Source organism: Cetorhinus maximus, chromosome 13 (genome assembly GCF_964194155.1).
Source record: "Cetorhinus maximus chromosome 13, sCetMax3.hap1.1, whole genome shotgun sequence".
Lineage (NCBI taxonomy): Eukaryota > Metazoa > Chordata > Chondrichthyes > Lamniformes > Cetorhinidae > Cetorhinus > Cetorhinus maximus.
In genome coordinates, this window is record NC_135891.1 from 63,101,795 (window position 1) to 63,127,140 (window position 25,346).

At 43.7% G+C, this 25,346-nt stretch overlaps 1 protein-coding gene across 5 annotated transcripts in view; it reads right to left on the reverse strand.

Annotated features, from left to right (window-relative positions):
- LOC144688640 (engulfment and cell motility protein 2) overlaps nt 1-25,346 on the reverse strand; it is a 218,015-nt gene that overhangs the window by 122,723 nt on the left and 69,946 nt on the right. For all 5 annotated transcript variants that reach the window (XM_078555443.1, XM_078555444.1, XM_078555445.1 and 2 more), the window contains exons 2-3: nt 11,292-11,446; nt 1,337-1,377 (exon numbers count right to left, since the gene is read on the reverse strand). In XM_078555443.1, coding sequence (XP_078411569.1) covers nt 1,337-1,377; nt 11,292-11,369 — 119 coding nt within the window. In that variant the 5' untranslated portion in view covers nt 11,370-11,446. The remainder of the gene's footprint in view (nt 1-1,336; nt 1,378-11,291; nt 11,447-25,346) is intronic.

Here is a 25,346-nt window from a genome sequence, read left to right on the forward strand (position 1 = left end):
TTACTTCTTGTATTTGCTTTTTCACATCCCTTCTGAACATTCTGTATTCAGCTTGGTTCTCAATTGTATTTGCTACCCGACACCTGTTGTAAGCACACTTTTTCTTCTTTAACTTAATTTCTATTAAGAAAAGAAAAAGTAAAAGAAAAATAAAGAAAAAGTTTATATAGATCTTTATTATGTCATTGGGATACCAAAAGTATTGCACATCCAATTACTGACCTATAAGGGAAGGATTAAATGAGCGTCCTGGAGTCTGCTATTATGCTTTCTCTTTATATTGTAGTAACAGTAACTCTTAGCCATTGCCTGTTAACTCAGGAAGTACAGGTCAGTGTAGATGCAGGGCCCAACTTAAAAGCAATGGTAAGTGTAGATATCAAATCAAATTAAAAGGCATGCCAGTGTATACTGATGCACGAACTGCAGAGAATTTTAACCACTTGAGAACAATTACAGGTAAAACAGTTAGTTCCGCAAGAACAACACCCAAATAGCCACCATCCCTTTGAAAAGCAGGAGACTGGCATGGGATGGTAGTGGATCGAAGGCAGACTCAAAACTACAAGTTTCACTTGGCAGAATAGCAACTTTACATGACGGGAGTCAAACTAACAATAAGTTGACAAAGGAGGGCGAGAGGAAGAGAGATGGGATTTGATAATGTCTGTTCACCCTGTATACTGAGCTCAGAACTATGATGTATTTGAGTCCCTCAACTAAATCAGAGTACTGTTTTTTAGACATATTTATTTAAATATATGTTTGAATCATCTATGTAGTAAATACTTAATATATATCAGTACATATACCTGATACACAATGTAAATTAAATATATTGATTTGTGGAGTAAATTATAATTAAGAATACATCTATACTCTATTAGTTGTGGAGTGACTGTTGTTTTGTAGACAAATGAAGTAGCCAATTTCCAAACAGCGAGATCCCACAAATGAGATGAATGGCCAGTTGGTAATAGTTGGAATATCCATCCCTGAAATATTGATTTTCAGCCAGTGCGTGTGAGCGTGTGCAACACTCATCTTAACAGTCATTAATCACAACCTATACAGATACTTACTCACTTATGTATTACATCACTCTGACTGCATCAGAGCAGTCAAAATCACCATTCACCACACTGTGACAGTACCAAACCCTTCTCTTAAACATCATTCGTCAGTCGACCTGTATCTTACTCATCCTCTAATCATAATACATCATTGACTGAGCCAGGGCTACCCCTAGCACCCCACTAACTTTATCCAGAACACCTCACTGACTGCACCAAACCCCCCTTTTAACCATGTTCAGTTGTGGCACTACAACACTTACCCATCACAAACTTCCCGGATAATTGCAATCAGCGGCTTTTTCTGAAAATGACGAAGAGTTGAGTTAGCAATTAAATCAGATAGCATTTCAGATCATATCAAACCTTACAGCATTTATATTGAAAGAGCATTTCACCATCAGCTCAAAACCATAAGAGTATTCTTGAAGAATATTAAGGTGGATAAGTCCCCAGGGCCAGATGGGATCTACCCCAGAGTACTGAGGGAGGCAAGGGAGGAGATTGCTGGGGCCTTGACAGAAATCTTTGTATCCTCACTGGCTACGGGTGAGGTCCCAGAGGAGTGGAGAATGGCCAATGTTGTTCCATTGTTTAAGAAGGGTAGCAGGGATAATCCAGGAAATTACAGGCCGGTGAGCCTTATGTCATTGGTAGGGAAATTATTGGAGAAGATTCTTCGTGACAGGATTTACTACCATTTGGAAGCAAATGGGCATATTAGTGAGAGGCAGCATGGTTTTGTGAAGGGGAGGGCGTGTCTCACTAACTTGATCGAGTTTTTCGAGGAAGTGACAAAGATGATTGATGATGGAAGGGCAATGGATGTTATCTACATGGATTTCAGTAAGGCCTTTGACAAGATCCCTCATGGCAGACTGGTACAGAAGGTAAAGTCGCACGGGATCAGAGGTGAGCTGGCAAGATGGACACAGAATTGGCTTGGTCATAGAAGACAGAGGGTAGCAGTGGAAGGGTGCTTTTCTGAATGGAGAGCTGTGACTAGTGGTGTTCCGCAGGGATCAGCGCTGGGACCTTTGCTGTTTGTAGTATACGTAAATGATTTGGAGGAAAATGTAACTGGGCTAATTAGTAAGTTTGCAGACGACACTAAGGTTGGAGGCGTTGCAGATAGTGAAGAGGATTGTCAAAGGATACAATGGGATATAGATCGGTTGGAGACTTGGGCGGAGAAATGGCAGATGGAGTTTAATCCAGACAAATGCGAGGTAATACATGTTGGAAGGTCTAATACAGGCAGGAATTATACAATAAATGGCAGAACCCTTAAGTGCATCGACGGACAGAGGGATTTGGGTGTACCAGTCCACAGGTCACTGAAAGTGGCTACGCAGCTGGATAAGGTAGTCAGGAAGGCATATGGCATGCTTGCCTTCATCGGCAGGGGTATTGAGTATAAAAGCTGGGAAGTCATGCTGCAACTTTATAGAACCTTGGTTAGGCCACACTTGGAATATTGCGTGCAATTCTGGTCACCACATTACCAGAAGGATATGGAGGCGTTGGAGTGGGTGCAGACGAGATTTACCAGGATGCTGCCTGGCCTGGAGGTTATTAGCTATGAGGAGAGGTTGGAGAAACTCGGATTGTTCTCACTAGAGTGATGGAGATTGAGAGGCGACTTGATAGAAGTTTACAAGATTATGAGTGGCATGGACAAAGTAGATAGTCAGAAGCTTTTTCCCAGGGTGAAAGAGTCAATTACATGGGGACATAGATTTACGGTGAGAGGAGAAAACTTTAGAGGAGATGTGCGGGGCAAGTTTTTTTACACAGAGGGTAGTGAATGTCTGGAATTCGCTGCCAGAGGAGGTGATGGAAGCAGGTACGATAGTGGTGTTTAAGAGGCAGCTTGACAAATACATGAATAGGATGGGAATAGAGGGATACGGACCCTGGAAGTACAAAATGTTTTAGTTTGGCAGGCAATATGATTGGCGCAGGCTTGGAGGGCCGAAGGGCCTGTTCCTGTGCTGTACTTTTCTTTGTTCTTATTAGATTTATATATTTAAGAAGAGTCCTGTGGTCAAATATTTCAGACACTGGGTTATAGCACCTCAGACACATGACCCTACCTGGATCTTCACTTTCATCGGTCTCTTTCTCTTTCCAATTTTTATCTCTTCTCTCTACCACCCATTTGATTCTCTGTATTTGATTTTATAGGTTTCCCTATCCCACATAGCTGTGCCAGCTGTGGCCTGAGTCAGAAGGCTGTGGGTTCAAGTCCCCTGCCAGGACCCAAGCACAAAAATCAAGGGTGACACCCAATGCAGTATCGAGGGAGTGTTACACTGTTGGAGGTGCCATCTTTCAGATGAAACGTTAAACCGAGGTTCTTTTTTCCCCCGTCAGGTAGATGTAAAAGATCCTCTGACACTATTCCAAGGAAGAGCAGAGGAGTTAACCCTGGTGTCCTTCCTGGACAATATTTATCCCTCAATTAACATCTCAAAAAATTATATGGTCATCACATTGTTATAGTCTTGAAAGGTGCTATATAAATGCAAGTTCTTCTTTTTACCTCTCTCCTTTTCCAGTTTCTCTTTGGCACACCTTGTCTTTACCAATGGTCCTAGGGAGCTGCTGTTCTGTGCAGCCTTGGTGCACTCATCTCCATGATGTGTGGTGAGCGTACTGTCCTTAGGAGGGAAAAGCTCATTTTGGGCTTATGGGGCACGATCTTCTGCTTTGGCTGGTGGCAAGCTGGGAGGTGGGCAGGGCATTTACTTAGGCAGAATGGTGGCAAACCTAATCCTTGCCCTTCCCACTCCAGCAGAATTAAAAAGTTCTGGGCAGGAAGGCCCATGGTTGACGTTCCTACCCCGCCACCATTTGAGGTCCTTAAGAGGCCAATTGATAACCACATCCCACTGCTGCAGGTATCAACCAGCTGCAGGCGGGCTTGTTGCCATGTGGCATACACAACATGTGAACTTGTTCGGGCTGCTCGTCACCCTGGGGCCAGAGGTGTGGCGGTAGGGAGTGCACGTCCTGCTGAGAGCCGCCACCACCACCACCCCACCCCACCTCACCCCCGACATTCACTTGATTGTCCTGCCTTCCCCTCTCAGTGCGACCCACTCTAGCTCCGTGAAATGTCTTCACCGCCTCCACCTCCCCACCCACCCCCCCACCCACATGACTTGCATTTCCTTGGTCATCCATGATCTAGGGACCCCAGGGGCTTGGGGAGGGAGGGTGATGGTGGCGTTCGTGTGGCAGCAGACACAGCCTCCTCAGTGACGCTGCTGAGCACAAGAGCTAAAAGCCTCTGATTGGCTGGCAGCTCTTGCTAGATGGGACTTCCGTCCCAGGGTTTTGATTCCAGGGCCAGGATTTTTAGGATGGCAGGGTTTCCCTTTCAGTTATCTGTGCAGTCAGCAGAGAACACATCCTGTTCCAGAACCAATACTGCCTGCCCCATAGCCATTCGGGACTTCCAACCTTCCCTCAGGAAGAAGTCCTGAAGAAGAAATCTGATTGGCCAGCAGCCCTCTAGTCCCTGCAGTGCTAGAAGCTGCATTGGCCAGGACTGAGACTGCAAGCATTGCCCAGAGCCTACATTCTGGGATTAGAGGACCAGGTGAGTTTTGGGGGTCTCAGTGGTTGGGGACGTGGTGGGCGGAACAGGATGGGGGTGTTAGAGGGGGGTTGGCGTGTGTGCGCGAGTGTGTGCGCGTGTGCGTGTAGGACACCAGTTGGGGTGTGGAGTGGAGGGGAGTGCTCAATATTAATAAAAGAGGTCACTGATGGATGTGGATGCCACTGCCCACCCGAGGCCTGATCGTGGTCACTATTCGGATTTCCCCGCCCCGGAACTCCTCCCGCCAGCCTGAAAATTGAGGCTGGGCAGGAAATGCCCTTAAGTCGTCAATAATTGGCCATTTAAGGGCCTCATATGGGGCAAGGACAGGCAGGTCAGCCGAGGCCTCACGCGTCCCAGTATAAAATTGTGGAGAAGTCGGGGCAGGCAGGAGCCTGCCGGAAAGGCCATTCTAGAAATTTTATAGCCACCCTCCCCCTTATAAAACTGCTGGTGGAGGAATGTAAAATTCTGCTCCGGGAAAGGCTCGCCAGTGGCCTTGCCGCTGCCTGATTGGTATATGGTTTGGCGGGCCTTCCTGAAAAGAGGCAGCACAGGTCTCTCACCAGGTCCCCAGTCAGGGCAGGCAAGAGCCCCCAACGCCATAGCAAGGTTTCACCCATGGTTTCTAAAGCTCTATGCCATGGGGTTTTCCTTATGTCATGCCAGAGTCTGTTGTAGACCAATTTTTAAGAGACATTGCTGTAAATTAGTCAACAGCTCCTTTATCATTGAACCCCAAGATGATAGAAGCCAAACTAGATGGACTTTGGTCATTTTTCATCTAGCAGTTTCTAAGTTCCCAGTTTATATTAAAGGGTGCTTCTGCTGACCAAAAGAAATGGTAATGGTGATGGATGGTAGTTTATGAGGCCCACAAAATGTAAGTCCCCAGTACTCCAGATCTCTCGTAATTACCATAGCCAACCAAGTCCCAGTCTCTCTCTCCTCCACCTGTTTGGATCTCTCTACTCCACTTCTTGCAAAATACTCAACTTGTGTAGGTACAAGCCTTGAGCAAGGTTTGGCATTACAAAACTTCCAAGCTTAACTTTCACAGTACAATGGACAGGCGTAAGAGACTCGCAGAAAGGCAGTCAATTCAGAATTAATTAGTGCCTTTGAGGATGAAACGGAGGATTTAGAGTTATAGCGGCATTATTTTCAGGGGAAAGAATTTACTGTTCTTTAAAGCAGGCGATTAAATGAGCTGGACACAAGATGTCCAAAACATAATAATTATTGATAATCTCTGATTGGACTGGGCTCTATGAGGCAAAGTTCCCTTTTTCCAAGGGAGAGACGGCATCATCAAGAATCTGGATAACTGGAAGGCGGCAATGGCTTCAGGCAGGTGGGGAAAGGCAGCAGCACTTAACTGGGCAAGCTTGGACGGGAGGGTACGGCGCTATTAATTCTGCCAGGAGGAGCCAAGCTTGGTGTGATTGAAAGGGACACCATACAAACACCATCTACTGTTCTGTCTTTAACTTTTATTTTGATGTTTTAAAAAAAATTCATGAGGGTCTGTGATTGATAAAATTATTGTCTTACACTCTGTTACATGGGGGAGCAGGCTCAGTCACTAGAATCCAGATCTGTGCCTGAAATCTCTTGAGCTCCTGATTTCGTTCATGCCACTTCTGTTTGAGATAATCCTCATCCCAATTATACTCGCATGCCTCTTGGAACGTGAAAAAAAGAACAATGTGGTGGTATTCAATCTTGGTTAACAGTGTGACAGGGGCCTTTGAATTCAAAGTAACTCAAAAGACACAGGACTGCATACTTTGTCAGCTATTCTGCAGAGGGAGCAGACTGCAAATAGTCCTTATTACAAGAACCACTTTATGGAAAGACTGGAGGCAAGCAAATTCATTGAGAGTCATGGTGACATTACCTCACCACAGGGGAGCGTACAGAGTAACCCTGGAAGCCGTTGTCCTGTGGGTATACATTATTTAATACAGCAAGCTTAAATGATCATTTCCACATTTGAGGGTTAAGTTAGAGAGCATAGTTGAATTTCTTCAGTTTGAGTGACCTGATGCTCCAGAAGTTAGGAGCGCACTGCTTTTGTCTCCCAATGTTCTGCCCTCCTCTCAGCTTCAGTACAGTCCCACAGGTGCAGGTCATCCTCTGTCCTTCATGAATGGGTTCAGACACTGAGGAGCGGTTGCTATTCGACCATGGAGCGATGGAGTACATTCGAGATTGAACTCAAGAGATTTGGACACTAAGGGAATCGAGATAGGGCAGGAAAGTAGCATTGAGCTAGATGATCAGCCCAGATCATATTAAATGGCAGAGACTTGAGGGGTCATCTAGCTTACTCCTGTTCCTATTCCTTTCATGCATATGAAATGAAGGAGAAATCATAGTTGGCCTTGATCCCATTTCTATTTGGCATCCATAGCTTCTTTGGAGAGTGACCCTGAGCACAAATTCAGGCTGGTTTCATCCACCACTAGCCCTAGGGTATAGAAGCCAGTGTAACAATCTGGAAGAGATCACCTAACCCAGTACAGACTGAGAACCTGGGGCCTGCTTGTTCTGCACAATGACTTACTCAGCCTCAAACAAACAGATACTGATAGAAATCTTGATCTGCAATGACTCATGTACAACTTTGCAGCATATTGAGTGACTTGAAGGCATTTCTGTCATTGGGTTCCAACATTAGCAGCCTCAAGATAGAGTGGCTGATAGCTATGAGGTGAGCCCAGAGATGAGATTATATTTTTGGAGTTACTTACTCCACAGTTCTATTTTCATAATGTGGAGTTTATGTGGACCATTTTCCTTATAGGCACCTTGCAGCTCATCATCAACTTCTGAAGGGCATTTAGGGATGGACAACAAATACTGACCTTGCCAGCGATGCTCACATCCCATGGAAGAATATATATATTTTAAAAAACCCTGCAGCTATCTTAGTTTTGTTTCTTGCAAAGCACTGTAAGGGATTGCTGTACTTTCCAAGTTAGTCTCAGCTGCTCCCAGGTTAGGTTAGTGTAATTATTTACATAGCATTGCACTCTCTCTACCTGGCCCCAACAGTGCACTTCACTCCCCACCCACATCCCCCTACCCGAACCCCAACCCCACCTTCTGTATGATGATTTACTTCTCCAATCTCTAAGGGAGATCAAGACTTTAGTCCAAATTCATGGGTGTAAACTCACCAGGAGCTGTTTGAGGCTGCTCAAACATTTCACAGCACCATTAAGAGTTGGCAGAGACTTCCACCCCATCAGTCTCGTGTGGGTTTAAATCAAGGTCCCAGTGAAACATTCCTATGCAAGATGATTCACAGTTTCCTCACACATTGATGGTGACAGGTGAGGAGGACGGCAAGAAAGAGTTGAAGAATAAAGGCAAACATACGGAACTGCATATTTAGCTGGTCACCGGCATGCAACAACAGTCAATTGTTATATTTATTTAAGTTGTCCTCTAAGTTGATCGGTTCTTCTTTCAGCTTTTCCCACATTACACGAGGTTGCCACAAAGTTTCATATCACTTTCACTTCTGCCATTGTCCCTGCATTTGGCGGATGGTTTCACAGCTGGATGCCTTTCTTGCCACTAATCCTCTTTCATTTATTCAGGCTGGCGACCCTTACAGATATGGACTGGCTTGCCTGCACAAGTGGCTGGGTTTTTTCATAGCTAGCAAGTCCTGCAGTGTGACTTGAACCCAAGGCCTTCCGACCTAAGGCAGGAGAGCTACTCGCTGAGCCACTGTGCCTCCTAAGTTGTCATCTTTAAAGTGGCCATATTTATAGAATGTGCCTGGACAACAAGTGTCAGCAACGGCAGCTCGCATCTATTTACACAGCGTTTTCAAATATAGTAAAACATCCCAAGGTATTTCACAGAAGTGTTATCAGGCAAAAAAAAATCGACACCAAGAAAAAGGAGGAAACATTAGGATAAGTGACCAAAAGCTTGGGCAAAGAGGTATTTTTTTTAAAAAGAGTATCTTAAAAGGAGGGAAGAGGGAGATAGGAAAGCACAGGGACTTAGGGAGGGAATTGCAGTGCTTGGAGTCTAGGCAGCTAAAAGCACAGCCATCAGTGGTACAGCAAAGAAAGTGGGTGATTTACAAGGGGCTTCATTTGGAGGAATGTATGGGGCATCACAGTCAAGCAAGATCCTGTCCTCCCTCCACAGACAAGCACTGTTCAGCAGGGGTAAACTGATAGCAATCAAGAACAGAATGCCTGATGTACCCTCTTACTTAACAGTTTACTGCCAAAGGGCTGATGTTCTGATTAAGTTGAGTCCAACCAAGGATACTTATGAAAAATAAATCTCATTAACAGGTAGCAGCTGGCAAATGTGCTGCCTGCAGTGATGCGAGACTTCTGAGAACCAGCTGCCTCTCCACACAGATGTTTTAAACCAAAATCAATTTCCAGCCCACAAGCTGAATGAACAGCCAGTTCTGTAGCTGCACATGCAGTGTGTGTCACGTAGCACCTTACACCCGGCTGCTGTATCACACTGCCTCAGCAAAAAGCGACAGCCTATCCACTATCTACAAGGCTCAAGTCAGGAGTGTGATGGAATACCCTCCACTTGCCTGGATGAATGCAGTTCCAACAACACTCAAGAAGCTCAACACCACCCAGGACAAAGCAGCCGCTTGATTAACACCCCATCAATTAACATTCACTCTCCCACCATCGACACACAGTAGCAGCAGTGTGTACCGTCTACAAGATGCACTGCAGCAATTCACCAAGACTCCTTAGGCAGCACCTTCCAAACCCACGACTACGACCATCTAGAATGACAAGAGCAGATGCATGGGAACACCACCACCTGGAAGTTCTCTTCCAAGTCACACACCATCCTGCCTTGGAACCATATCACTGTTCCTTCACTGTCTCTGGGTCAAAATCCTGGATCTCCCTTCCTAACAGCACTGTGGGTATGAACCCACATGAACTGCAGCGGTTCAAGACGACGACTCACCACCACCACAGGGCAATTAAAGAAGGGCAACAAAGGCTGGCCTCGCCAGTGACACACACATCCCATGAACAAATAACAAAAAAAGAGTCAGTCTTTGCTTCAGAGTCTCTGGTTTGAATTATACTCCGTGTCTCTTTCATATCACAAACTACTCCCTCTCTGCCATCCCTCTGTCTAATTCACACCCCTCCAAACGCCCTGAATGCCAACCAACACACTCCACCATCCTTTCTATCTGACACTCACTCCTCTTCCCTGTTTCGGTCTAACACTGTGCAATGGAGAGGGGTGAAGAGTGGGAAAATTCAAAACACCTTGCCCTTCCTCCTCTAACACTAAAGCACTCCCAGCCCTCCCCTTTCAACAGATCACCTTTTTAATAACTAACCTGGTTAATCCTGTTAATTCCAATAATTGTATGTTGTCAGGAAGATATAATAATTCTCAATTTTATTGGAATTTATTGAAAATAGTGGTATCTGTGTCTGTATGTGGCTCTGTTGTGTGGACTTAATTGGATTAAAGGCAGCTGGTCTGAAGGCTTTGATATATTAGAAGATGAGCTAGGTTTGAAATGTTAAGTAGATAAACATCGGTGTCAAGGGAACATTTGCACTTTTAAGTAAACCAGACTAGAATGTTTTCAAAGGAGGAGTGAAATGTGTCACCCAGCCAGGTGAAGTTCAGAAACAGTGTGTTTATTTTTCCCCAAAGATCACTGATAAAACTTAGTACAATGGGAGATTACCAGAAGTTAAGTCCAAAGGCATAGTGAAACAATGGGAATTTGCATTCAAAGGAGGAAATACATATAAAAGGAGCGAAGGCTGTGTGTAAGTGTAGGCATTTTAAGATCTAACAAGTGTGAACAGCCTTCAGCATCTATGCCTCAAGCTGCTATCTACAAGAAACTGAAGTTAAGAAAACTCACTTTGAATTGGATTGTCAGGATATCGTGTTTCTTTGCCCGGGTCTTTTAAAATCCGTGTGTCTTACTGTTGCCTTAATGAAAGTGTAACTGGGAGTCCAATTAAATAGGGGATTTAGAAGTTATTATTGCAGTAATTTGTAGACATATGTATGTGCTTAAAAATCATTTTTCTTGTTAATAAATGTTTAATCTAGTTTTGTAAAAATCTAAGACTTGGTGGTCTTATTACTACTGAATTCAAGGCATGCATCTCAAAATTTATACAAACTGCAAAACAAGTTGTGGCAGTTGTTTCAAATATCTTTTTGGGATTTGAACAACTCAGCATTTACCATTGGCTGTGCCATGACAATGTCAAGGAAGAGTGAGTCTGAAACTAGCCTGTACTTTAAAACAAGTTTATTTCCCAAGATAGCAAAGTAAAGTCACAGATTCTCCCAGACACCCAGAGTGAACTGGTTTATATACTCTTGCAATGATTCCCTAATCCTTCCCTAATTGGGGACAGCTGTGTTTAATTACCAACTTAAAGCTTGTATTCTATTGCAGTACAATTTCAACATATTCCGCCTATTTCATGGTGCAAATCATCAGACTAAGGATCTCTGATAAACTCCTTAGTACAAACGTCAACATTACAGGTTTTCAGCGTAATTCAATCTGTGATCGTGGGATCTTCAGGATCACAGACACTCACCTGGTCTATTTCAATCAGCTGGGCATTAGCTCCTGGCCATTCGATCGCCACCTTCACAATGTCTGATGGGGGCGGCATTGGGACAAATAGTCCAGCTCCTGCTCTCTAATAGTTCAAAGGGATGGATCAGCGTCTTGATACATCAGAGGTTAAACCTGTGCAGCAGAGCATTCTAAAATTAATAACCTATTTAAAACGAATATTTTACAATTAGTAATGCAACAGTTCACTCCTTAACAGTTTACTACAGGACTCCAGGACAAAGCAGTTCATTTGATCAGCACCCATCCACCAACTTCAACATTCACTCCCTCCACCACCGACACACAGTGACAGCAGTGTGTACCATCTATAAGATGCACCGCAGAAACTCACCAAGGCTCCTCAGACAGCACCTTCTAAACCTGGAACCTCTACCACCCAGAAGGACAAGGGCAGCAGGTGCATGGGAACGCCACCACCTGCAAATTCCTCTCCAAGCCACTCATCCTGACGTGGAAATATATTGCTGTTCCTTCACTGTCGCTGGGTCAAAATCCTGGAACTCCCTCCCTAACAGCACTGTGAGTGTACCTTCACCACATGAACTGCAACGGTTCAAGGAGGCAGTTCACCACGATCTTCTCAAGGGCAATAAGGGATGGGCAATAAATGCTGGCCTAGTCAGTGACGCCCGAGAATGAATAAATAAATAAAAATTGTAACTTAGCTACAAAGGTCAGATGTTCCAGGTTTCAATACCCACATATATAGAGAGTTAGCGGATCTCTGAAGAAGGAGTGCTACAATTGATCTCAGGTCCACTGGCTATGAAAGGGAAGGATTAACTAGCAGGCTTCCTCCTGATCACTCCAGTGCTAAATATCCAGGTATGTGCGCTTTCTAGTGTAGACAGGATCCAAATGTGATACACCCACAATCAACACGGAGTGTGTGTGAAAAAAAATACACAAAAAATAGAGATTTGCATTTCATAATTTTGGTCCTAGATGTTTTGAATCACTTCAGAGGGCACAGTCAACAATGGAAAAGAATCACAAGGCCATTTTGTTGCACAAGCAAAGCTCCACAGGCTGCACTGACTTGAATCACAGTTATTTTTTCTCCCACACCTACCCCCCCAACCAAGTGTCTGCTGCCAATGCAAGGTGGCCACCGATACCAGACTGCGTAAGCGCAGGAGACACCATGCCAGCAAAAACATGACTGTGTTAGGAGCTTCCTCACAGCGGTTCCAAAAGTGATAAAAACAAAGCTGTGGCTTTTCACAATAAGCTTTTGCAGGTTTTTTTAAAAATAATTAGTCTGCGTCAGCTCTCCAGTTACCTGATGTAATTTTCCAAAAACTGGAGCGGCATTCAAGTAGCCAGTTGATTTCTCAGATTCACATTACTTGAAATTAGCAAAACACAAATAAAAATAAAAACTGAGCACAACACCGAAAGCTTAACGAAACAAGCAAAGAGGAAAGGGTAAAATACAGAAAGAATAATCTATATTACTGCGAATGAGCCCTGCTGCACATTGCTCCCTATAAGGATGGCAGCTGCTGACCTGGGCCTTCCATCAGCATGTAACTGTGCATGCACGACACTGACAACAAGTAAGTACAGCCTTTTTTTTGGGTGCTGTTATTCATGGGAGTAATTGCTGTACCCTAGGAGCACTCCCTGCTTATTTTCAAAGGACGTCTTTAACCCGAATGATTTAATCTTTGAGCAGATAATGTAGGATGGAATTAATTTCATGCACGATCTAATAGGTAGCCCACACTACAATGTGGTCTTCCATGTGACTCTGAACACAGTACCTGGATCACATGCTGAAATATTGATTACAGCCCGAATCTTGATCTTCCAGCATGGAGCACTACAAACTGAAGCCAAGCTAGCACATAATTAACAAAATTATGATGCAACATATCATTTATAATGTGTAAATTTAACCATGAGCTGGAACGAGATGGCAAGCAAACAAGTCCCTGATTGCAGAGCAGCCAGTAAAATGTAGTGGTGGACATTTACATTTAGCATCTCAATGAATTGTTTTGTTTTCCTACTTACCAAGTCAATCAATCAGAAATGCAACACACTGACTTGCAATGCGTGAGCCTACCATAGAATATCTAGCTCATTTTCCTCCAAACACTTAGAATTAACCCAGGCCTACATTCACCCTGGTCAAACCACCAGCTTGATATACTCACAACATTTTGTCATTGGAGATTTTATATGTCACAGCGTGCAGCTTCCTACCCTATGCAACCCCCAAGGTGTCAAGTCATCACTGTGTGTTGACTGTGTATACCATTTCACTCTAGTTGTAGCACACTGGGCTCTGAGGCAAGGTCACTAGAATTTGGAGCACATGGGTTGGAATTTTCTTAGTCCTGTGGAAGTGGTCTTGGAGGTGGGGAAATCTTGAAAGAAAGCCTGTGGTTAGCTCCCCAACACATTTCCTGAAGGCAGGCTCCCAGCAGCCACAGTTACCTGTCCTACTGGCAGATAACCAATTAAGGTATTTAAAAGTTCAATTCACCCCTACCTTGGCTGTGATAATAGCCAATTATCAATGATATCGTCTAAACATTGCGCAGGGTCCCTGCTGTGTCTGCAGCTAGTCGCCTCAAGAGTGAAAGCAGCATAGGTGGTCAGACAACATGACATACAAACGCTGAGGTTACTTCAAAAAGGAGTCAAATTGTACTTTGCAGCACATCCACTGGGAAATGCTTCAGCTTGTAGATGGATCGAACAGCTTGGGCTGGGTGTCAGGATGTGGCTGCCAGCTCCAGCACTGGTATTGCCCCTTCATCTTGTGCTGCCCACTCCTTCTCCATATGCATGAGCAGGGCACACCAATTCTCGGTGGGCCTACCGGCCACCCTTCCCTTCGATCACCGAGTGGCCCTCCTGTGTCTGGTGCCATTCCTAACTAGGCAGTGAACGAGAAGGAAGCCTGTTAATTGACTACCTCCCGCAAGATCATGCTGGAGGTTGCACCATTGACAGGAAGAGGGTTAGCATCCAAAAGTGATTCCCACATGCTAAAATATTTATGTGGAAAAAATTCCAGCTGTGATCTAGCTTCAAAATTCAATGCAATGTATAGCATTCACAAAAAGTCACCTACCTGAAGTGTTAACCCTAACTTTCCCTCTCTCTCCACAGATGCTGTCTAACACGTCGAGCGTTTCTAGCATTTTTGGTTCTTGGTTCAGTTTTGCAGCATTAGCCGTATTTTGCTTTTAGTGATATTGAGTGCTCTATTGTTGAAGGAGCCAGCCATTGGAGGACACTTTAAAGCAAGGCCTCATCTGCCCTTGCAGATGGGTTTAAGCAAATGTTAAAAAGGTGCTTTTTGAAGTAGAACAGTTTATGTGCTGCACATACAACTGATTAAATGTTAACCAAAACTCAAATTCATTAAACAAGGTCAGTTAGCCTTTAAAAACTGTCCCGTTATGATCTGTTCCAGGTTACTCATCACCACATCCACCAATCCCAATCTCCAGAATGCGTCTAATTGCCTTTTCAACCTGTTTCGACTCTTCACTTCCAAGACTTTCTATGATAACACTTCCAAGGCTATGATAACCTATTCCACAATTCTCATACCAGGTCAAAAACCTCTGCCCTACTTTCTCCTAACTTCATTTTTGAACTATACTTTTGCCAGAATCAACTTGGTCAAGTGCTCTCAATCATCCAGAAATCTTAAGAAACTAAAGAGGGTGAAATCTTAAAAATTAAACACACACTTTCAAGTAATTGAGCAACTCAGCCTCTTGGGTTTTTTCCCAAAAGTTTGTCCAGTTCCCACATCACATCTGTAAGTTAGACATAAGTGGTTTTTAAATTTGATTAATGCAAAAAGTTTACACAATCCAAAGCACTAAATGGAAATACTGTCTGAAGTGACTCAAATCCCAGGGGAAGGAGATATATGTTAAAATTTTGGCATGTTGCAGTCAGATGGATTAGTTGGGGCCTGAGCCAAGACTGACACAGCAGCCACTGCAGGCTGGCAGTGTCTGACCAGATGGCTTGCTCCACCCAAATGCTAACCTTCGCCTCCCCCCCCCTAACTAACCCAAGGTATGGAGGGGAGGAGGTCTCTCTTGGGGCATACAATCACTCTAGAACTGATCATGCAGAACGCTTCACTGAACTGGATCCACCTTCATTATATCTTTCAATTTTCAAATCCGCAGGGCGTGGACAGGATGAGATGGGATAGGATAGGGGCTCCACCGGAGCAGGCAGGAAATAAAAGTGTACGGTCAGTTCCCACACCCCAAAGCCAAGATTCAAGTGGAAAAGTGACTAACTCATTCAACACTACTGCAGTTACACATCTGGCCTCTCACAGACATCATGACAGGACAAACATATTTTATTCCTATTATTTTAATGCATCATTGTACAGGGTGAAAAGAGGGGAAGCAAAAATCAGTTTAATTTAAGTCATTCTTTCCCAAAACTTGGTAAAACCTTACCTCCATCAGGCTCTTCTTCCTCCTACTCCCCAAGTTTGGTATTATCTAACAACTACCACTCAACTTACTTTCAATCTATTTTTTTCCCCAGCTCAGCCATGTCCCACAATAGGAGTTTCGAACCTTCACCAAGACTTTAAAGAAACACTGCAACATGGTGGTGGAAATGCTGCAGCATTGACCACAATCGGGCAAGGCCTAGCTGGAAGGAAGGCATTACAAGTCAACCATGTAAGTGTGACTGTAGTGACCTGGGTAGGAGTGGTAAGGTCTCTCAGGCACCAAAATAATCTGGCAACTCCCACAGTCACTTTAAATGACCAGACCTCTAACTTTTATTTCCTGCCCACCCACCCCCAGCCCACCAAGTCCAGTGGAGCCCCTATCCTATCCCATCTCATCCTGTCCACGCCCTGCGGATTTGAACATTGAAAGATATAATGAAGGTGGATGCAGTTCAGTGAAGCATTCTGCATGATCAGTTCTGGAGTGATTCAACTCCCAAATTGCTCATAACTTCTGGGTTGCTAACTCAATGTCATATCAACTGGGCTACTGCATCCATCTGTATTGGGTTCAGGCTACATGGTACGGTGTATTCAGTACCAATGTAAAAGGGAGCAGGTATCCAAAACAAAGCAAGAAAGGCACATACGCACATGCACACACAGTTCAAGGATGATAATGCAGTAGGGATAAGCTTGCAGATAGGGCAAGACTCTAGATCATTACAGAGGCAGGATGGAGTGAAGCTCAGGGAGGCTTTGAACAGTCTATGCAGTGGAGATGTGGAGGATGCTGAGTGAAGGGGTAATGAACAATTGGGGATGGATACAAACTAGTAAGGAAGAGGCAGGAAAATTCAGCTTTGACGTGAAGGAGGCCTGGCTAAGAATTATGATCGAGGGAGTAAGATAGGGGCACAGGAAAGTGCTATTTGATTAGAAAGTACGGAATAATTGGATGTGGGGTTTGAAGTGTAATAGAGGATCAAATACAGACTAAATACATGCAGGATCACTGGATAAATATGAATAAACAAGGCCATTCAGCCACCTTGCCTCATTCATCCCAAAAGATCTCAGTCTGCATATCTTGGAATCTAATTATATTGTAAATAATTCCAGGGCTTTTGCCTTCACTAGTCTACCCAGACGTCCATTGCATGTGTAGATCATTCAGTCTGAAGAAGTTCCTAGCTTTAGTCCTCAATCTACATTTCACTAACTAAAACCTGTCCTCTTGCCCTACTTTTGCAACCTAGTTTGAAATAAATTTTCTGGATCTCTTTTCCATCTCATTTGCAATCAAAGATCCCTTTGATGTTCGTTTTCAAAACAGAAAAGTCCAAGTTTCATCAGACATTTCTCAATCCTCCAACTCCAAAGGTCAGCCTTGTGTCTCTAAGCTTCAATGTCTCCTTTATGGAACCTCACTCAGCACTCCGCCCTGCTTCTTGACCCCTGGACACGCAACTTAGCACTTCTATCCTTTTCCACTGCCCCTAACACTGGCATCCCACTCAGGTCACCTACCACCACCAGCTGCCCCCAACCTTGGACACTTCCCTTAGCACTTTTACCTTCCCCCTACAACTTTGGCTACGTCACACAGGCCTCCAACTGGAATTCCCCCCTCCCCCACCACACAACCATAGGGGTGTCTTATGCAGCACACACTCCTTACCCCCTCAGAGCACTCCTATCCACCCCCAACTGCAAAAATGGAATAGTACTGGAGCCTGGTACATTTTAAAAAGAAAAAAACTCATGAAGCCAATACAAGAATGGATGCAACTTTGAGATTGGTTCATTTGAGGACTTTATCCAAAAACTTGGGGCCAATTGCATTTCAGATACCGCATATAAACTTACATTACATTAGCCTAAGCTAGCTATAGTCTAAAGTAAATAAAATTGTTAGAAAAGACAGATGTATAACAGAATAATAAATAAAAGGGGTCTGTAATAAGTTTCTTTTTGACATATTCACCACAAAAATTGCAAGACAAACAGTGCTAACAAATAGACTTCCCGCGCTAAAGGGCGATGGGGTTCAAAAAAAGTGCGGTTTTTGGATGTGTTCGGTTTTTGGATTTATGGATAAAGGGTGCTCAGCCTGTATGAAAAATATGTATACCTTCACTACTGACTTCACAGAAGAAGAAAAAAAACAGTTTATCTATTTCAAACATTTGCGATTGCTTAGATCATTTATATTACTATAACTAATTTCAATACCATTATCTTAACTGATGCAAAACTATTTTACACTGAATCTATAGCACAGAAACATGCTATTGAGCCTAACTGGTCCATGTCAGTGTTTGAACCACATGCAAGATTTCTCCCTCTCGAATTATATCTTCTCACCCAGCCTCTGTTTCTCTCTATTCCCTTCTCCCTCATGCATGCAGCAGGCCCCCTGCTAAAATGTGCTTCCTGTTGTGTGTTGTTTAACAGTCAGTCAGGTGCATTGACCTTGGCAATAGAATCGTCAGACCTGCACTGCAGCCCCGAGTTTCAAAAACTTGTTTAAAATTCATTCTTATGGGTATTTTGAGGTTTTTTCTGGGAAAAAAAATGTACAGGGCTCAGTTTGAGACCCACAAAGCAGCTAGTAAATTACAAACTCAGACTTGGCATAGGCATGATGTTTAGGCCTACAGTACTGTAGAAAGGAGGTTCATGGTGAGGAAGGATTAAAGATCTTTACTCAAAAGGGTCTGCAGGATTGTATCATAGCAAACCCTCTAATTCTTAAGCCCCCCCCCCCCCCCCCCCATAAAACCCAAAACCATCCTATACTTCCGCATTTCCCCCATATCACAAGGGGCTCTGGGATATATTGCAATCCTGAAGAACACAAGAATACCTGGTTGGTTGAATGGTCCTTCACTCACCTCTAGGTGTCAAACTCTCATGTTCATTTTCCATATTCTATGGTTGAAAATTAAACAACCCAGCTCTTGTTCTATTCCAAATAAACTACCCGATACATTCTTCATCGTCCCATCTCCACCTTCACTTTGTTGAAATCGAGACTTGTCACTCCATCTCCTACATTAGCTCATGCTTTCCTAGGATTGTGAACTAAAGAAGTTCTTAGTCTGTCTTTTCCTGCTACAGCCTACATCACAGAATCACAGTGCAGAAGAGGCCCTTCGGCCCATCGAGTCTGCACCGACACGTGAGAAACACCTGACCTATCTACCTAATCCCATTTACCAGCACTTGGTCCATAGCCTTGAATGTTATGATGTGCCAAGTGCTCATCCAGGTACTTTTTAAAGGATGTGAGGCAATCCACCTCCACCACCCTCCCAGGCAGTGCATTCCAGACCGTCACCACCCTCTGGGTAAAAAAGTTTTTCCTCACATCCCCCTTAAACCTCCTGCCCCTCACCTTGAACTTAGGTCCCCTTGTGACTGACCCTTCAACTAAGGGGAACAGCTGCTCCCTATCCACCCTGTCCATGCCCCTCATAATCTTGTACACCTCGATCAGGTCACCACTCAGTCTTCTCTGCTCCAACGAAATCAACCCAAGTCTATCCAACCACTTAACTGTTTCATCCCAGGCAACATCCTGGTGAATCTCCTCTGCACCCCCTCCAGTGCAATCACATCCTTCCTACAATGTGGCAACCAGAACTGCACACAGTACTCCAGCTGTGGCCTCACCAAGGTTCTATACAACTCCAACATGATCTCCCTACTTTTGTAATCTATGCCTCAATTGATAAAGGCAAGTGTCCTATATGCCTTTTCCACCACCCCACTAACATGCCCCTCCGCCTTCAGAGATCTATGGACACACACGCCAAGGTCCCTTTCTTCCTCAGAACTTCCTAGTGTCATGCTGTTCATTGAATACTTCCTTGTCAAATTACCCCTTCCAAAGTGTTTTTAATGTCAAGTTTAACTACTGGTTAACCACACTTGAGTGAATTTTATCTCACCTGTTAAGCTTCTTCACAAGCTCTATGGTACTGGCTCTTCATTGTTTCTTAATCTGGTGCAGTGGTAACACTCTCATATCTAAGTCAGAGGATTCCAGATTCAAGGCTCACTCCAGAGACCTGTGCACATAATCTAGGCGGGCATTTTTGCACACCAAGCATTGCATTTTGGTTTTCCACTGAGAAAGAGCTGAAGGCATTTTTTTCTTCTTGAATAGCAGCAAATTTTGCAAGTCCACTGACAACATCAACAGGTGAACTGCGTATTCACCTCATTGCCATTTAATGTGTGCAGATTGACTGCCCCATTTGTCTTGAATAACAGTGACAGCAATTCATAAATCTGTGAAGTGCTTGGGGATAACCAAAGCATGAAATATATGACAGAAATGAAAGCTACAACTCAAAAAGAGCACTTTCCAGAAACTGGGTGGTGAAGGATGGGAGGTGAGCAGACATGGTGCAATTGTCATATTTATACTAAGCATGCCCCACATAATGCAATAGGAAAAAGGACATTAGAGTGTCATCGCCAACTAGGTTACTAAAGTAGGTTTTCATTATCTTGAATCCAGGTCAGTTGGGAGGGCTATATGCAGCCAAAAAACCTACAGTTCTAATATTACAATAGACTTGTAATTGATACAGAAGATAAGCACAAATACAGGATATCATTATTAATAAACCTTGGGTTTGACTTTTACAAAATTGAAATAAGCCTCCCTGTTGGTTTAGATTAATGCACTCCAGGAGGTGTGGTCTGTATGGCTCAGTACCAAGTGTCAGGTTCATTACCTGATTTGTATAGAATTAATTGATCTCAGAGCCAGGAACAGTTGCTGTGCTACCTTTACATTGGGCTAAGGAGGAGAAAGATTAGTCCACGCTGCTTGCTCCCGACCTTATGGGAACTTTTGATTATAAACGGCATGAGTTCTTGACTAAACAGCCCACTGATCAAAATTGTGCAGAGGTGCAGATCGTACCCAGCAAGATTCAACAACTGCACGAGGGGGATGAGGAATGGGCAAGGGCAGTTAATAGGAGTGACCAGACTGATGAGATCATTCCTACCAAAACCCAAAAGTGACTGACCTATAAAAATGGCACAAAGATTCAACGAGCAGTACAAACATCAACAAAACTTTTGGCCGTTTTCCATTAGTTACTTAAGGGTCTGACTGTTTCTTTTCAATGGTTATGTTCAGTCTTTCTTGGGAGGACTATTTTTATCTATTTTATTGCAGCATGACTAGAGACCGGACGATTTCCTTTCTTGTTTGATTCTAACATCCTGTGGTCTCAGGCTTGATGGTCCAATGCATTAGAGTTGCACGAAGCAGCTCGCAGTCTGTGCAGGAAGCACACATTTCCCCCACTGTAATTCATATTTCCTTCACTTACTGTCAGTCTTGCTGTCCCAAAGCTGTCAGCAGACTGCCCTGTGTGGCACTTAACAACAGAAGACAAATCATAACTGTCAGCATCATCTCCCACAAGATACACAATAAAGCACCTAAACATGTATTTGATTATTGCTCGAGTATTGAGTACACTGAACACTCCCACTTAGACAATATACAATTGGCGGTTGGAGTGTAAATGGATGAATAAACTTGGTTTGATATATTTCTAGGTTAAAAAGATTATGCTTGAAGTACAGATGATCCATGTGGAACTGAATGCTGCATATCCATCATCATCAACTGCTCCCTTCAGGCTTTGGTTAATTGTCCTAACAAATAATCTATTGACACTTTTGCGCATTGTTTTAATTAGTAAGAGTTAGTTTTGAGTGATGTAGGCTCAGAGTTGTAAAAGAATTTCCATTCACATAGCACCTTTCAAGATCTCAGGATGTCCCAAATTATTTAACAACCAATGAAGTACTTTTGCAGTGCAGTCACTTTGAAATATTGTTCCAGGAGCTCAGTGGTCATGACACTCATAGGAACCAAGGTGACATGTGAATGCCTCTTCATTAGCATCAAATGTTACTATCCCCGTGGGAAAACCCCAAACCAAAATAATCAAATTTACCAAGCGACCCTCAAACGAAGGAACTACTAACAAGATTTCACTTCTTGTAACTTACTTTAACATGAATCAGAACCAAAGTAAACTAAACATGAATTAACAGGCAAATAATGCTTCAAATAAAAAAGGCAAATTTCACTTATAGTTGATACAGAGATACATCTTGCACAACCATTCTCCTTCAGCATTATGTAGCCACACAGTTCCACGATATGCCATTTATTCACACAGGAATGGTCAGGAATCCTACTCGACAACAGCTTTCAAACCAGAGTTACACAGGTATGATCATCATCAGCAAGGCATACTTCTAAGAACTCTCTCTCCTTCAGGTCACCACAGTCCTGATGGTGTAGCTCGCCAGAAATTCCTTTTCATGCATCCAACCAATAACATCCTGGTTCATGGTTAGACACCTGGTAAAACATCCAGCTCTTTAGCGTCCCTGAACTATTCACACCACCTTCCAGGTTTTAGACCCTTTTAGCCCACTTGCATAGTGCCGCCAAGAGCTCCAGCAGCCGTGTGCTGACCACCTTCTGCCTCCAGTTCTCCTTTGTGTGTCTACCAGCCGTACGGTATATTTATGTTAACATTCTTCCAGTTGGTGCTGCTTCCAGGTCAAGGGCTGCCAGGTCACATTAGTATTCAAGAAAATTACAATGGATCCCTTTATAACTGATACAAGCTCTTAAAAGTCCTTTTCAAACATCTGAGGATTAATAACCGGACATTCAAGAAATTGTTTTTTCCCTCACCCTCGCCCCCCCCCGCCATTTTCTTCGAAACTTCTGTTTATTAGTTATAATGCGGGGGGAGAAAGCATGTTTGACTATAATCCAATTGTGTAACAGAGTTCCCCCTATACTAATTGAAATGTGAAAGTGATGCATCGTGAGGATGGATGTGTTGGGTGACCAACTGTGGAGTTTGGGAGCAGGGCAGTTGGAGGCAAGAGATCAGGTGATGACTCCAGGAGTACATCCAACCACAGTTGGCAACTCTTGCAAGAATTGTAAGCCCCACAGGCATTCTTCACAAATCAATCGAAAGGGAGCAAGTTCTAAAGACACTGGATCGAATTCAGGAACAAAGAAGAGAATAAACTTCTTAGAGAGGTTCCCACTAAAAAGGGAGGCAGGTTTAAGTAACAGTTAAAGTCAGTGGTTCAATCTCCTGCTTAGGCTTTAATGTTCAACACACATGCATCCTTTTCACACTGGGCTGGTTAGCCTCAAGGGTGGTTCCTGTTTTCAAATCAGACCAAAAGTTAGACAATTCCATTTCAGGAAATTGAAAGAAACCAAACCAGTGTTCATTCTTGGAAAAAGGGAAGACAAAAAAATGCCAAAATTCACTAAGGAGATACAGAGATTAAAGTTATTTCCTGAAATTTTTTTCTTTGGCAATTTGACTTAGTAACGACTCAGTAACCAAGCAAAACAGACCATCATTAGTCATGGATCAACACATTACATATGGTGACCCCTTAAACAAACAGCTCAGAACAGATTCAGTCCTCAATGCCCAAATAAATTGTTTTTTTTTGCTTCTTCCCACAGGCCCTGACTTTTGCTTGCTTTTGACTCCCTCCATTACCTCAAAGTGACCACTTTCTGTTTGTCTCTCAGTTGAATGTTGGCAGCCATTCTAATGCAGAGGACACAACTAGCCTAGTCCTATTCTTGCCCAAGCATCCAGAAACATGCACTTCCCAGTATCTGTAGTTCATGAATCACAAATTGGGAGTGGAAACTTTTCCCTGCCTTCCCCCTCTCCCCCCCCCCACCCCCACCCCACCCCCAACCAAGCTCAGGACCACAGCAGGCAACTGCATACAGCAGCCTCAAGACTAGAAGGTGCCAGGTTTGATCCCTTGAATGTGCTATGGTATCAAAAGGAATGTAGTACAAGAAAAGGGACAGACCAACTCCTCGGAAGTCTAATGCTATACCGCCACAAATTTGTCTTTATATTAGAGTCAAGATTCGTTTGATTCAATTTTTGACCACTGATGGCTCGAAGCAAGGCAGATGCTATGGCAATGGTCAGTTTCACTATGAGGTAATCAGCTAGTTAATGAGGGAACTCAATGAGAGATGTGCCATTGCAATATCAGTTTTTAAGTTTCAGGGAGCTGTAACCACTGCAACTCGAGCAAGGATTTGCCAATGTTAGGTCATAACCTGGCAAACTTGACCAATGTTTTCTTTGAAATGGTGACTAAAATAGTGGACATGGGAATGTCAATGGATGTCATTTAAATGGACTTTCAGAATCATTGATAAAGTCCTTCATAACATTACCCAAAATTGAAGCCCATGAAATTGAAACTCTTTCGAGTTATCAACAGTCACAGATTGCAACTCTTTCGAGTACAATCACAGTTCTTGGTTTCCGGGAGTGGGACATGAACCCACAACCCTCTGATTCAAAGGCGAGGGTGCTATGAACTGAGCCACAGCTGACACCTCACCCCATGAAATTGAAGGCTGACCTAGTTAGGAAACTGGCTGAGCAGCAGGAGAAAGAGTCAGGATAATGGGCAGGTACTTTAATTGGCAGGTGTGGCTAGTGGTGTCCCGCAACTAGGACACTAGGAAATTCTGAGGAAGAAAGGGACCTTGGCGTGTGTGTCCATAGATCTCTGAAGGCGGAGGGGCATGTTAGTGGGGTGGTGGAAAAGGCATATGGGACACTTGCCTTTATCAATTGAGGCATAGATTACAAAAGTAGGGAGGTCATGTTGGAGTTGTATAGAACCTTGGTGAGGTCACAGCTGGAATACTGTGTGCAGTTCTGGTTGCCACATTATAGGAAGGATGTGATTGCACTAGAGGGGGTGCAGAGGAGATTCACCAGGATGTTGCCTGGGATGAAACAGTTAAGTGGTTGGATAGACTTGGGTTGTTTTCGTTGGAGCAGAGAAGACTGAGTGGTGACCTGATCGAGGTGTACAAGACTATGAGGGGCATGGACAGGGTGGATAGGGAGCAGCTGTTCCCCTTAGTTGAAGGGTCAGTCACAAGGGGACCTAAGTTCAAGGTGAGGGGCAGGAGGTTTAAGGGGGATGTGAGGAAAAACTTTTTTACCTAGAGGGAGGTGATGGTCTGGAATGCACTGCCTGGGAGGGTGGTGGAGGTGGATTGCCTCACATCCTTTAAAAAGTACCTGGATGAGCACTTGGCACGTCATAACATTCAAGGCTATGGGCCAAGTGCTGGTAAATGGGATTAGGTAGGTAGGTCAGATGTTTTTCACGTGTCAGTGCAGACTCGATGGGCCGAAGGGCCTCTTCTACTCTGTTTGATTCTGTGACTCTGCAAGGATCTGTGCTGGGGTCTCAACTATTCACTGTACTTATTAACAACTTCGATTATGGGGTAGAAAGGCATATTTACCAATGATATAAAGATAGGCAGGATTGTAAGCAGTGTAGGCTGAAGAGCAACATTGCAAATAGATATTGATAGATTAAGTGAATGGATAAAACTGTCACAAATACGATTTGAATATAGACAAATGTGAGGTTATCCACATTGAACCCAAAAAGGACGGA